The following is a 16,009-nucleotide window of genomic DNA, read 5'->3' as shown; positions in this document are numbered from 1 at the left end:
GCCATTTTGGAAAAATTAAGAACACGGAAAGGTTTTATAATGCTTAGTTTAAGCCAAGCAGTATTACACAAGCTTCACACAGAAAATTTATTTAAACCTCACAACAATTTAATGAGGTAATTAATTCTATTCTTTTTTTTTTTAAGATTTTTTTTTTTTTTAATTTCACAAAGATCACAAGCAGGCAGAGAGGCAGGCAGAGAGAGAGAGAGAGAGAGAGAGAGGAGGAAGCAAGCTCCCTGCTGAGCAGAGAGCCCGAAGCAGGGCTCGATCCCAGGACCCTGGGATCATGAGCTGAGCTAAAGGCATAGACTTTAACACACTGAGCCACCCAGGTGCCCCGAGGTAATTCTATTCTTACCCCATTTTTTTTTTTCTTTTGGAAAAGGCGATTGTGGCACAGAGAAGATGAGCAACTTCCTCTTGTCACCCAGGAAGATATAAGCAACCGTGGAATTAGAACCCAGGCACTCGGGCTCTGGCACCTATGTTTGTAACTGCCGTGCTGCGCTGATGTACATCCAGAAGGCACAAGACATACAGAAAAGGAGGAAGTGGGCTTTTGGTTCGACTTGGGGAAGGTAGCATCTTGTCCCTAGCTCTCACTGTGTGCAGACTTTGAAGATAGGATGGAACAGCTTGCTCAACAATCCCCAAGGACTGTGCAGTAGGAAAAAAAGCACCTTGTTGCAACTCTGAAATTCCAAGTATCACAGGATGAAAGTAGGTGCCTCCTAAAAGCCACATGGCAGGGAGGGCAGCAAGGACCTCAGAGTAAAGTAGACCTGAAGGAATCAGAAATCTAGGCTGGTAACCTAAGATCAGCGCACAATACAGGACAGGTGGCTGAAACAGTGAGCTCTTTCAGGGAAGGCTGTTGGTCTTAGAAGAAAATGACTGAGCCCTCCCAGAAGTACGGGAAATTAAGAGTTGCAGGTGAATCAACACCACAATTAGCTATCACCTCACACTTGTTGGATAGCTTTTATCAAAAACGCAAGATAACAAATGTTGATGAAGATGTGGAGAAACAGGAACCATGGGAAAGTAAATTGGTACAGCCATTATGGAAAACTGTACAACAGTTCCTCAAACAAAAACTGAACTACCATATGATTCAATGATCCCATTTCTGGGTAAATGTCCAAAGGAACTGAAATGAGTATCACGAAGGGATACCTGCACATCCATGTTCATCTCAGCCAAGATACTGACAGAATCTAGAAACACATTATTCAGGATAGTGCAGATAGGGAAACAATGTAAGTGTCCATCAGCTGATGAATAGATAAAGAAAACATGGTATGTATATACATTTATATAACAGAACACATTCAGCCTTAAAAAGAAGGAAATACGTCATTTGCAACAACATGGATCAACCTGGAGGGTATTAAGCTAAGATAAGTCAAACAAAGAAGGATAAATACATCACTTTTTTGTGGAATCTTAACAAAAGGAAAGAATTTATACAAAACAGAGCAGAATGGTGATGACCAGAGGCTTGGGTATGGAGGAATTGGGAAGATGTTGTTTACGGGTACAAATTGGTAACTGATAGACCCATAAGGTCTGGAGAGCTAATGCACAACAGAGTGATAAGGGTCAACAATACTGTATTATAAATTTCAAAGTTACTAAGAGACTAACTGTTCTCAACACAAAAACATTGATGGAGACATGAAAAGAGTGTTAGCTAATGTCACTGTGGTACTCACACTGCAAACAGATGAATGTACCAAACCAACACATTGTACACCTTAAATTTAAACAGTGTCATATGTCACTTATATCTCAATTTAAAAATATTGTTGGGTTTTTTTTTTGGTTTTTGTTTTTTTAAAGATTTTATTTATTTATTTGACAGACAGAGATCACAAGTAGACAGAGAGGCAGGCAGAGCGAGAGAGAGAGGGAAGCAGGCTCCCTGCTGAGCAGAGAGCCCGATGTGGGACTTGATCCCAGGACCCTGAGATCATGACCTGAGCCGAAGGCAGCGGCTTAACCCACTGAGCCACCCAGGCGCCCCTAAAAATATTGTTTTAAAAGAGTTGCAGATGGGGGTGCCTGGATGGTTGAGTCAGTTAAGCCTCTAACTCAGTTTTGGCTCAGGTCATGATCTCAGGGTCGTAAGGTCAAGCCCCACGTTGGGCTCTGCACTAGGCATGGACCTGCTTAAGACTGTCTCTCCTGGGGGGCCTGGGTGGCTCAGCGGGTTAAAGCCTCTGCCTTCGGCTCAGGTCATGATCCCGGGGTCCTGGGATCGAGCCCCGCATCGGGCTCTCTGCTTGGCTGGGAGCCTGCTTCCTCCTCTCTCTCTCTCTGCCTGCCTCTCTGCCTACTTGCCTACTTGTAATCTCTATCTGTCAAATAAATAAATCTTTAAAAAAAAAAAAAAAAGACTGTCTCTCCCTCTCCCTCTGCCCTTCCACCCCCTCCCCAACATGCACTCTCCCTTTCCCTCCAAAAAAAAGGGGGAGGGGTTGGAGATGGAAGCCTCCTAACAGGTACTGCCGTGCTGAGCCTTCACCTTCACACTGTCATCCTCACACCCCACAGGGTGCACACACGCACAGAGTTCCCTGACCTTTCAGGAGGAGCATAGAGTTTCTTGGTTATCCGCATTCTTAGAACACCACTGTTTTCTTTCTGCTTGCAAAGTAGGTTCTGGTTCAAAAGAAAGTGTGGTCTCTTAAAGCTGTCAGTGTCCCCACTTTCAGTCACAGACGCCAACACAATTATCTTGTTCTCTCTTTGAGCTTCCCTGGATCCCGTCTCCCCATGGCCTGTGGGCCTCCCCGCGTTCTGTGCTCACCGAGCACTGTAAATGCCGATGGAGCAGCAAGGGCAAGGGACAGGGAGAGATGCACAGATGACCTATCTCCTCTGCTCCTGCGCAGGCGCCCCCATCTCAGCGGACTTCAGTTAAACAACACCAGCTCCAAGAGGAAATTACTAAGGCTCTTACCATGGCAACATCAAAGCATTCAACTAGCCCGGGGCCCTTCTGAACCTGGAGTTTTGTGCAGCTGCAGAGCTGACCCACCCACCAAGCTGTCCCCAAGCATCAGCACATCACTCGTGTCTAACTCCACGGGACTGGATGGGAAGTGGAAGTGCAGACAGAAAGCACAAAGGGTCCCAGATACAAGCGCTGTGGTGCTTCAACATCTAGAGGTTGTTCAGAGGAGAAAGAACCCACGAAGGACGCTGAGAAAGAGCAGCCAGGAAGGTAAGGACATGATAGTTGGAAATATCTGGACTGATGCTGTTAACTGCGTTTTCTGGGCCTTTCGTTCTGTGACAGACGGAATAGGACGGCACTGATATCTGAGGGGCTCACTACTGAGTTTCTGGTGTAAGGACCAGTACTGTGGGTGGGTATGGCCGAAGTGAGCCACTGCCTTGCTGTGGGACTGGCGTACAAATGCTCTTTCAGGAAGGTGCAGGGACATTGGAGAACAAGTTCTAAACAGTTCTTGGATTCAGAGAGAGGCTCATGAGGAAATTTGAGTTAGGTGCCTGTACACATGCACCAGATATTTGAGGATTAATTTTGCTGGCTCAGTGGCAGCAAGGTATATGTGGGGGGGGGGGGGGGGTTCCTAAGGAAAGACAAGCCAAACCTCTACCTGTCAGTGGTAGTAGCTGCTGCAGCAGCAACTCTAGGAAATGGATTCAAACCGCTGGAAATTCCCAGCATATATTTTGGGAAGGGAGAGAAATGCCTCACCTCCCAGAATACCAACTTGGGGTTCTCCTCTCATTACTTAAGCATCAGTTTGCAGGGATGCCTGGGTGGCTCAGTCTGTTAAGCGTCTGACTCTTGGTTTTGGCTTAGGTCATGATTTCAGGGTCATGAGATTGAGCCCACGACCAGGTCGCACACTCAGCAAGGAGTAGGCTTGAGATTATTTCCCTCCCCCTCTTCCCCTCTCCTCTCTCTCTCTCTGTCTCTCAAATAGATAAATTTATTAAAAAAGCAGCAGCACCAATTTACAGAACTGAAGTTACCACTCACCGCGAACTCGCCACCCACACTTGCCGTCTATAAAAGGACTAACGGGGGTTACCTTTTTTGAAGGGAGTGCAGTGCTCAAAGACAGGTTATTCTCCTTGTTACGGCAAAAGAGGTGATGCTTCCTCGCTCCAGACCAAGGCAGCAAGGCCCCCAGAGAGCTGCTTGGAAGTTTGGAGGTGTCCGCTTACATCCCGTGCTTTGCCTCTCGTTCCATGGTCTCCTACCCTATTCTCCAGTCTCAAGGGTTTTCTGAATTGAAGATTCTTCATATCAAATAACGTATAGACTTAGAGCACCCCACTGTCTTTCAAGATCTCAGTCTCCTTAGCAAAGCGAATGTGTCGTCTTGCACGGAGTTGGGCCAGCTGGTGGGATCCGGCGCCTGTGGGTGCCCGCGACCTCGGCGACCTCGCACCCAGGCCTCTGTTTCCTCCGTCGCTTCCCCCGCGGCAGCCTGGGAGGCTCCTTCCCACCGGCCGTGCCAGAAAGCTGGAACTACGCAACCTGCCTGTTTCCCGGGCTCAGAGAAGGGAGCTGGAAGAGGTGGCGTCTGCCAGGGTCTTGGAGGCTTATGACCTGCAACGACAGCCTGTGCGAAATCGGAGACAGAGGCGAGGCCTGGGTAGACGCGTGGTGGGAGCGCCGGCTGCGGAGTCGCCGCTGCGGACCGCCTTCTCCCGCGGCCGGCCGGGCGGGTGCGGAGGCGGAGCCGGGGCCGGAGCTCGCCTACTTCCCACCCCACCCCCCATCGGCAGCCTCCTGCCAACTGGAAAGCCAGTCTCGCCTTACCTTAGACCTTGAGTTGCTTTGGATCTCCTAATGCAGGTTTCGCTGAGGTGCAACTTAACGCGATTCTGTGGCTTTCAGTAAACATAGTTGTGCAACCGTCACCAAAATCGTTTTAGAACATCGTTATTGCAGGAAGTTTCCCTCACTCTCCCTTTGCAGTCCCTTCCGTTTTTACCCCCAGGGCCTGGAAACCTCTGATCTGCTTTCTGCCTCTGAAGACTTACTGTTTGTGGAAATGGAAGCTTATACTAGCCGGTATTTCTTGTCTGGCTTCTTGCACTTAATGGAACATTTCTGAGGTTTGTCCATATTGTTGCCGTGAGAGTAGGGTTTTTGTTTGTTGCTTAATAGTATTCCCGCCCTTGTAGGAATGTATCATGTTCTGTTTAGATAGTCATCAGTGGACGGACCTTTGAGTAGTTCTACTTTGGGAGTTATTATAAATCATACTAAGGACATATATTTACTTGTATGTAAATACAGGTCCTTGGGTGGATATGTTTTCAATTCTCTTGTATATGTCTAAGGGTGAGATTGCAGTTTTGTAAGCTAAGTTTATGTCCAGCTTTTTTTAAATGCTAAGCTCCCATCTCTTTGTATTAGATTTAAAAGAGAGATCAAGAATCTAAATGAAATGAAAGTTGGTGATGGCAGTTCTATTTTGTTAACTGAGAACCATTTTTTTTTTAAGATTTTATTTATTTATTTGACAGAGAGAAATCACAAGCGAGGCAGGCAGAGAGAGAGGAAGGGAAGCAGGCTCCCCGCTGAGCAGAGAGCCCGATGCGGGACTCGATCCCATGACCCCGAGATCATGACCTGAGCCGAAGGCAGCGTATTAACCCACTGAGCCACCCAGGCGCCCCGAGAACCATTATTTTACTCACTTTTGAAACACAGAGCTAGACAGACATTGTACTAACCATTCAGTACTCAATATAGTTAACTAAACACTATTTTTTCTTTGATGACTTGTAATCTTATGAAAGATCATGATTATGAATGTAGCAGTCATGGTTCAGTGCCATGTGAAGAGAATGAAGCTGAAGGTACAGAGACACTTGGATATGCTCATATTTTTTTTTAACTTTTTACTGAATTCCTGAAACTTGGTTTTACTTTTTTTTTTCTTCTAAAAAGAGAAAAAATATATACATCAGTAGTATCTAGTTATACAGCACATAGATAAACTTTGATGCTCATAGATTCATTGTGTTGATAGACCAAGGAAGTCCAGAGGTTTGGGAGGTGGGGTTGTCTAAAGCTGTATGGAAATGAAAGACTCTGGCATAAGGAAATGACTTTAGGGAGGTCTGAGTGTCTTGTGGTGACTAACATCAACAGAGATAAAGAGCATAATAATAAGACTAGTCCTCATGGTCTCAAGGCAGATGGTGATGATCTAAAGCTTAGAACTGAAGATACAGCTAAATTCAAGTAAAATTCTATGGTTCATTCATACATGGATTACTCTATTCTGAGCTTATTTATATCCATATCACCCTATTCAAACTCGAGTTTTAGAATGGCAATACTGGGCTGCTAAATTAACTTCTATTTTAGAAAAATCAGATGTTTTATTTGGGGAGTTATCTGCTAAAATCAGACCAGGAAAGAACCAGGGCTCCTTGGAGAAGTGGCTGACTTCAGGGCTGAGGCTGAAAAGCTAGATGATGTGCCTAGAACATCTTGTGCAAAAAGTAAAAAGGGGCTCAGAGAATACTGGGGCTATGTCAGGAAACACAGGCACCAGCTTGAAGACAAGTCAGTTCTGGGGGAACTTTACCATCAAAATAAATAATATAGGAATGCACTGTATAATAGATAAAAATCCATTTTAATATAAGCAAATGAACGTATGACTAATGCAGAAAGGAAAATTCTATCTTACCGTAGAACACTAACAAGTGTAGAAGCACAAGAGAGTTTAAAAAAAAAACTATTTGGTTTTCACCATAATAATAATAATTAATTCAGGCAAGGATCATCAATCCATGCTAAACTTGGTGGGTAAAAGTGTGGTAAAGAACAGGATATTTACATAGTTTCAAAATGCTTCCTCATAGAACTTACAAATTACTTATTATTTTATGTGTCAAATACAAGTTAACTTCAGAATGGAGAAAGCTGGAAACCATCTTAACCAAGGGATAAAAGTTACCACAGCCAGGAACAGACCAAATTGACCTTTTGTGCCTGCTGGTAAGATGCCTTGAGAAGAACGTGGCACTATGTAAGTATCCTTATCAAAAATGAGTCAACCTTGAGGAAAATCAATATCACAAGTATCTGCTTTGTACTTTTAAAAATGTCAAGGTCAGAAAGATGAGAGGGCTGAGGAATAATTTCGGGTGGAAGATCACCTTCTGATGCGGTTCACTTTCTCTGGTGGTCACCAAGGTGGGACACTCACTACCTTCTGAGGCTACTCATTCCTTTTTTCTTTCTAACTACTACTTTATTTATATTCTTTTAGTTTTTAGCTAATGTCCTTTCTCTTTTCCGGGATTCCATCCCAGGCCATTAGTATGTATTTTTTATGGTGAAATGTTAATATATCAAATTATTCATTTTGGCAAACCAATATACTTTCTGTATTTAATTAAAGATAGTCCATGCTGTTTCTGCAATTTATTTTTTTTTTAAATCCTTTTAAGTCTCAATCTGGCTTTTTTTTTTTTTAATTGCAACGTTAGGTCTATGTGCAAAGATATAAAGTACATCATGATTGTAGGTTAACAGTTGCATGGTTAAGATTTATATAACCTTATGTTTTTACTGAATGATATATGCCAAGGGAAGTATGAATATGTGGCACAATGATACAACTCCATTTTTATAAATTTGAAATTCACTTCAATTTATTTTCTCTGGAATTTTTAATTTGTTTTATTGATTACTGCCTATATCTTTGGTAACCCTGTTCATGAAAGTCAACAGAACCAATAAATGAATGAACAAACAAATAAATGGAATTTTGTTTTGGGGGGATCTGTCTAATGGGCCACATTCACACATGTGCACATTCTAGAAGACAGGGCTATCACTACTGACTCAGTGAGAAATGAAGGCCAAGAGAATTTGATGGTCAAAAGTGTAGTCACTGGAATCTGAGTAATTCCACTTCAGATCCCAACTCTGCTCTCCAGTGCAGCCTAACTTTGGGTTGATGGTTCAGTTGTCTTAAAATTCTGGAAAACGGGGACACAATTCTATCTCATAGGACTGTTATACCGAATAATAGGATAAAACACATGAAGCAACTGGCAGAGTCCTAATATGTAACAGTAAGGCCTTATAATGTCGACTTTTGTTAGTACAATACATACTCAACTGAAAACTCTGTAATATAAGTGAGCTGGAGAACATTAAACCCCAGCGTATAGAGAATGGCAGAAATCGGGTGGTATCAACACTTTATTAGGAATGTGAATCACACTTTCCTTCCTTCCTCACCTTTGCAGCCCTACTCCCAGCAGCTGCCATCAACATTGGCACTCTGAATACTTAAAGTACATGACTAGGGTACCCACACTTTTGAATTAAAGCACCATGTCCTCACAAACACAGTTCTCAAAGTCAAACATTGACAGAATGTGAAAGGCAATGATAATTAAGAGACATAAAGACCACACGGTAAAGAAAGATCCCTGAACAAGAAAAACAATGGAGTTTTGGGAAAACAGTAGGAGCAAAGAGGTTGCTTTGAGCAATAGAAATTGGGACTGATAAGTCACTTTTGTTTCTGATGTAGGCTCACCACCCACAGCCAAATGCCCTCAGCAAAACGATGGCCACTGTCTGTCTTCAAAGATGGTCTTTCCTTACCCAATACTCATCTTCCGCCTTAGAAAACTTTGTCTCCCTTAGAATTCTTACCAAGTTTGCACTGAATAACAAGGTTATTCATGATCAACGCTCCTTAACAATTGTGTCGGCCCTTATAGAATTTTGTATTAGTCCAAAATAATTCATAGAGGCATACTATAAACATACTACTATCTATGCAAAGTGCAGTGGAGTTTATAAAGAGTAAGATGATAGTTTTTGCCTTACACTTAGTTCAAATGGATCAACAGATTAAGGCCCAAGGGTCAGATCTGACCAGGCCCATTTGCTTATAGGTTGTCTCTGGCTGCTTTTTCTTCTCTAACAGCAGAGTTGAATCGTGATGAAGATTATATGCTTTCCAAAGGTTAACATATTTACTACCTTGTCTCTTTATAGAAGAAGTTTGCCAAACCTCTAAAATGGGAGATACAAGCATAACAAAAACACCCACCTTTACTAAATGCCAATTAAAAAACTACAAAGAATTATAAGACAGACACCAGGCTGGCACAGTCAGTTGATCATCAGAGTTTTGGTTTTAGCTCAGGTTGTGATCTCAAGGTATTGAAATCAAGCCCCAAGTCAGGCTCCACGTTCAGCATGGAGCCTGCTTGGGACTCTCTCTCCCTCTCCCTCTGCACGTCCCTCCTCGCAGGCATGTGTGCGTTGTTTCTCTCTTTCAAATAAAAAATACATCTTAAGAAAAAAAAAAGGAATTGTAAAAGTTCAGAAGGTTGGCCACTTTCAATAGGGCCATTTCAGGAAAATTTTTCAGAGCCAACAGAAATAGAGAAATAGGACTCAAAGAATGAGAATGCAGATGGGTTCAGAACTTTTTGGCAACAGAAAGTGATATAAACACGTCAAGCACAGAAAAAGCAAGATAGAGAATGGAGCTTCCAGCTCATTTGGGCATCAACTCTCTTATGATGCTTTGCAGAGATCTTTTCATCTTTTCTGGTTTTCAAATCAGCATGAATGTTTCACACAAACCATACTCCATGAGCCTCTAGGTCATATCCTAATTATGTGCTTCCTATCCAGCTGGGAACCCCACTTTAAAAAGGGAAAAACTCCCAGATACAAGGATGTGGTAACAAACAAACACTGTAATTAAGGGCATTCTTTGAAAACTGTGCCTCCATTTAACTTTCTAATCTTTTCTGTTATTGGATATTAATATTCAGCACCAAAAGAACGAGATACTGTTTTTCTTCCAAAACAAAATCACATGACTATGCCACACATTAATTTGCAAGGATTACGATAGTGTTACTCTTCTATTTTTGTATGTGCTCTTTTCCTAAAGTTTCATGAGGCGAGGAGGCTAGAGGAATTAGCAGGACTTTTAGTCTTAAAAGACAAGAAATCATTTTGCTTAAATCAGAAAGGATGTATTACATTAACAGGTCTAGTAAAACTATTTCAAAAACCTTTTGAAAAGTAAGTTTGCATCAAAAATGTATTTATTACAGAAAGACAATTTATGCTTACATGTATATGTAAAAATATCTTGGGATCAACACTAAAAGCTGCTGTTATTATGACCTTTTGGCAAGTAATTCAGATTGCTACATTTACATATCCTGCTTTATGTACTTACAAGGTAGGAGAACTGTAAACTAACCAAAGTTTTCAAATAAGATTTATATTTAAAAGGGAGAGAAAATGACTGTCTTATTTGACGTATATGACCAAAGTTTTCAAATAAGATTTATATTTAAAAGGGAGAGAAAATGACTGTCTTATTTGACGTAATTGCTGAACTGTAAAAGAATGAGCCACAATATGTAAAACTTCAAGCATTACAGCTTAAGCAAAAACAAACATGAGTGGGGAGAGAGAGGGAAATGGCAGAGGGAAAGACAAACCAAAAAAGTCTTCTTGACTGAGATAATCCAAATTCATAACTACTATTCTGATGTGAAGAGATAATTTTTTTTAAAAAAAAGGACATTCCAAACTCAAAGACTAAAATATTTTACTATTTCAACATAAAATTTTTCCAGAACTCTTATAATATGTACATGATCCTGGAATAAACTTCTCACTTCTTAGCTTATTAACAATGTGTATATTTGAAAATAAATATATACAATATTTCAAAACAAACCCTTCAAGACCATATTTAAGCAATGACATCCAAAGAAACTGAATTCAGGTACCATGTAACATTTAGGATATATGGTATCTTGAATATCAAATGTTCTCTTGTTACTCTGAAGTCTTCCTTATACAGAGGTTGCTTCTAAAGTAGTTTTCTTACAGAGCCAAACATCCTGATGTGCCAAGTCCAATTTCATTTTCTCCAGTACTATAAAAAAAGATAAACAAGTAGAAGTAATTAACTTCAATTTCACAAAGAAAGACAAACAACAGAGTCTATAGTTCTAAAAAATGCTTAGTTCTTGGCATGACATTTTTAGCTACTGAAAAGCTGTTAACTTATTCCACAGAGTGCACCCACTTCATTCCAGAACTGATCTGGAATCAAATCAAAGACAGGAGTCCTGCAAGAACAAGGAGGCCCAGTCATGGATTGTGTGGTGGCCAACACATTAACAGTGTTTGATATTAAAATATCAAGTGGAAATGAAAGAAACCAATGTTTGTAGTACCTATTTTATGATAGGCACCCCCACAGTTACCTCAGATATTGCTTATAAAGAGATATGTGACACTGTACTCTCTTCATTATTTCTCAAAATTAGCATTCAGTGAAATTCAGAGAATGCTACCCATTACTTCTGAGAACTGGCTAATATAAATTTAATCTGCAACAGTTAATGGTTGTCTTTAACATGTACAGATGCTGCCAGTCACCTCTCTCAGTATGGACAACTCTTTTTTTTTTTAAAGATTTTATTTACTTATTTGACAGAGAGAGAGATCATAGGTAGGCAGGGAGGCAGACAGAGAGAGGAGGAAGCAGGGTCCCCGGTGAGCAGAGAGCCCGACGCGGGGCTCGATCCCAGGACCCTGGGATCATGACCTGAGCCGAAGGCAGAAGAGGCTTTAACCCACTGAGCCACCCAGGCGCCCCAGTACGGACAACTCTTAATTGTTTGCATGAATATAACTGAGTCATCCATAACTCATGTGCCACCTTGTTCAATAAAATATATGCTGGCAACATCTTGGAGGAAATAAGAATGCTGGACATGGGCAACATAATTTTGTCTCCATTAACTTTACCTCATTATTACTCTAAGAAAAAACAATGAAAGGCAAAAAAAAAAAAAAACACCTCACTGACAAATATTTGTGGGTATGTGTGCATATTTATGTATATGTGTAAAAATGTGACAGATGCTGACTGATTTTAATCTGATACAATTTAAAGTAGTGATTCTAGCAATAATATGGTAAGATTCAGCTTTAATGCTTTTAAAAGGAATGTAATTTCTGATTTAAGAAGCTGTTTAAATATCTTCTAGAAGATAATATCAAAGAAAATAAAAATAAACTTCTCAAATGGTCGTTGGCACTTATATAAAATCACATACATTTATTTGGTGCCTACTATGTGCCAGGAACGGCTCAGGTTTTGTGAGCGTCCCTGTAATACTCAAGACAAAAAAAGCCTGAAGACACATACAGCTCTTATACAGGGTCACCACTCATACACACACAAGTACATCCAAAAGTTGGGCAACAGGTGGGGAACTCATTCCAGGCAATAAGCAGAGGTGGACTGTTTGTGGGGGGTTGAGGGAAATATTGGGTATGAGAGAGCCATGGGGGTAAATCATCAGAGCTACAAAGATGACTCTTTTTGAAGGCTGGTGGAAGATGACTGAAGTTGAAAATGCAGGTTAGAGCCAAACTGTGGAGGGTTCTCACAGACATGCTAGGAAGTCTAAATATCCTGGAAACAAGGAAATCCACACATGTGGACACCTATGTTTGTATGTGTGGGAGAAACACTACTACTGAACATACGGTCTCTAAAAGGTCACCTAAATACTTGTGAGCGTCTGTCTGCGGGGGAAAAAAAAATCAGTAATACTATGTAGCAGAGTCAGTCCCCAAACATTCAACTCCCTGATGAATTTATATAAAAGGGTTTGATACAACAGAGGGCAGGGAAACAACAGCATGACAACTAAGTTTCCTAAAAGCAGTTAATGAAGCAAAGAGACAAATCTTACCATGGATTATACTCAAGTGTTTGAAAACTTGCCCCACAGAAGACAAGGAAATTAAATTTCTACAGATAAAAAATAAACTGCAGGGCATTTTAGCTGAAAATTATGGGGCACTCTGCTGACTGCTGCTATTACAGTAATTATTCTTAAGACTTTAAAACATTTGTAATGTCGCAAGTGCCTGTATGCTGCTTTTAAACATGGTGGGTTCTGACGGCTACTCACGCAGCAGGGCTGACTACACAGCCACCCGAGAGCATGTGGGGGGCAATGCAATTCAGGACTGGCTTATGGCCAATGTGCAAAATAAACGTATTACCCCACATTTATCATATTTATCTGGGATTAACTGGTTCCAATGACTCCTTTTTATAGCACACTCTCTTAGCTGTTTGGATAGCCGTTTTTTTGTTTTTTTTTTTTTCCTTTTGAGGGGCAGATGAAACATTAAGGAGAGAAAAGTTAAAGATCATTTTCTTAAATTTACAAGTATATTTTTTAAAACACAACTCAACAAAATCCACTCATCTCTAATAAATTAAAACTTAAATATATGTATCAAGAAAAACATGATATAGAAACTACTATTTCGGGGCGCCTGGGTGGCTCAGTGGTTTAAGCTGCTGCCTTCGGCTCAGGTCATGATCTCAGGGTCCTGGGATCGAGTCCCGCATTGGGCTCTCTGCTCGGCAGGGAGCCTGCTTCCCTCTCACTCTCTCTGCCTGCCTCTCTGCCTACTTGTATCTCTCTCTGTCAAATAAATAAATAAAATCTTTAAAAAAAAAAAAAAAGAAACTACTACTATTTCTACAACTTATGGTCTGGGTTTGAATCTCAACTTTTGTCCCACATTAACCCTGAGACCATGAGTTTTTTTAATCTCAGCCTTGGTTTTTCTCTTCTATAAAACAGGCCTGGTGATACACACGCAGGTGTGAGAATTAAACAAGGTGATACAGAGAAAATTCTTTATGTAATTTCTCACACATCTAAGTGTACAGTAGGCTGTAATTATTACTATTATTATTGTTTTTGTTGTTGTTATTTTATTCCTCCCAGGATAATTCAGATAAATGAGGAATAGATCTGGGACACAAAATGATACAAAATACTTTTGTATGATATAATAGTATTATGATATTTATTTAAGCCACTGGTCTGGGAATCATCTATGTCTTTAGAAAGTTATTAACTAAATTAAAAAAAAAAAAGCTTGGTTTTTGAGAAAAATTTCTCTTTGGCTAAAGAATTCAATACTTTTTGTTTTGTTCAATTAAATATTTTACACTGTTGTTTTTTATTCCTAATGGTAAAATAAGGTACATAGCATAAACATAAATAATGCTCTAGTCTCTTCTCCTAGGGTATCTTTTGCATCTATGCGCTCTCAAAGTAGATCAGAGAGTAGAGCAGTTACAGACCAAACATCCTACACAGGGCTGAGGTGTTAGGGTCAGCACATAAAGGTAAAACAGGAACATAACAAAATTACTAAAAAAAAAAAAAAAAAACCCAAACAAAACAAAACAACTCCTCAGAAGGCAACACATTACATATAGTCATCTCTCCAAAAGTTCAGAACAGAAAGCTTTTCCCTTAATACTAATGCAAAAACAAACTAGGGTTTTTTTTTGAGCAGCAGAAGGGGCAGATGGATGGCCTGCACTTAGAAGCCCCCTTGTACAAAAAAACGAGCATCCCAAGTAAATGGAATCACACTTGGCATGGCAAGATGTCATGTCATGGGAGACACCTGAGATCTGAAACATCCCTGAAGAAACTCTTCTCATCTTTATTAGGACATATGCTGTTCAAGAAAAACATCAGGCAGAATAACCACACTGTCTGTCTCCTTTCACTGTTTGTCTTTTAAATCACCACAAGTATATATAGTTGAATTCTCTTCAGTTAAAGGCACATAATATATGACTGCACATTCATGTGCCCCTCTGCTTGGATCTGAGCTTTTCTCCCTTGAACACCACAGGGGCTAATTAAGGATTCTTACCAAATGTAAAGCAGTAAGTGCTCCCAGTATCTTGAGCTGGAACTTCGGTAAACTTTCTGAACGCCATCTGTTCTTACTGTTTTACTCTGTCTACAAAAAATACATCCCTAACCCTGGTTAATCTACCAAGATTCAATTAATTAGATCAGTATGTACTAAGATGAATGGAAACCACACCTCGCTCTTCAGCCTTCTCTCATCAATCAGTGGAGAGAGAGAGAGAGAGGAGAAAGCAGAAACAGAGAAGAAACGGGCTGTCATGTGAGAGATTACCAACCAAAGGTTAGTTTTAGAGCAGTAAATGACACAAACTAAGTGACCTCTACCTTTCTGTGCAGACAAGATTAGAAAGCCCTTTAAAGATCATTTCAGTGGGGACAAGAGTTCTGATGATGCAATCTCAAAGACAATGACCTAAATAAAATTGTTTTTTCAGTGGAAAATTTGTATCACTAATAGGTGGGTGTTGCTAGGCAACAAATATTGCAGTGTTTAATCTCTACCCTTCCCAGGGAATGGTATGATGGAAGAAAATAAGCCTTTTCAACATGCAACATAATAGTTGTATGTGGCAATTTTATAGTCTTCTTTTAGACTATAATTTCTTTTATGCTGAAACAACTACAATTTCTGTTAACATGTATCCATTACTTTACCTCCATTTTTAGAAAAATGTCCTACAATCCACAGAGTGATTAATAGAAATGCAGTAAAATTAGCCTAAATCAATTAGCAGTATGCATCCTTATTATGGTATGAGTGACCAAAAAAATAGATGTTGATCATCCAGGTTTGCACGTGCATGTCATTTATTCTAAGTCTTACTTAGAAAATATATAGTCACTACTTAGAAAATATATAGCATCTAGAAGTGTCAGTCCAAAGAAAAAATAAACTTCAGAGATTAATCAAGAAATAGTTATGCTTCAGGGTGCCTGGAAGGCTGTCAGTTAATCGATTTTTGATTTTGACTCAGGTCATGATCTCAGGGTCCTGAGGGTCTCATTGGACTCTGTGCTCTGGACAGAGTCTGCTTTTCCCTCTCACTCTGCCCTTCCCCTCATACTTACTTGCTTGTTCACTATCTTTAAAACAAAATAATAAAATCTTTAAAAAGAAATAGCTATGCTTCGTAATTTCTTAATTTGAAAGGACTTACGTGAGGTTAAAACCGTATTTAGTATTTCTTGCAATCTTCAATGACTAAACAAA

At 40.3% G+C, this 16,009-nt stretch overlaps 1 protein-coding gene across 1 annotated transcript in view; it reads right to left on the bottom strand.

Annotated features, from left to right (window-relative positions):
- Positions 1–9,881: 9,881 nt before the first annotated feature.
- Positions 9,882–16,009, bottom strand: part of PIK3C3 (phosphatidylinositol 3-kinase catalytic subunit type 3) — a 152,742-nt gene continuing 146,614 nt past the window's right edge. Inside the window, exon 25 of the mRNA XM_046025885.1 lies at positions 9,882–10,955. Coding sequence (XP_045881841.1) covers positions 10,941–10,955 — 15 coding nt within the window. The 3' untranslated portion in view covers positions 9,882–10,940. The remainder of the gene's footprint in view (positions 10,956–16,009) is intronic.

This window comes from Meles meles, chromosome 12, assembly GCF_922984935.1.
Source record: "Meles meles chromosome 12, mMelMel3.1 paternal haplotype, whole genome shotgun sequence".
Taxonomy (NCBI): Eukaryota; Metazoa; Chordata; class Mammalia; order Carnivora; family Mustelidae; genus Meles; species Meles meles.
This window is presented reverse-complemented; position numbering and strand designations above follow the sequence as displayed.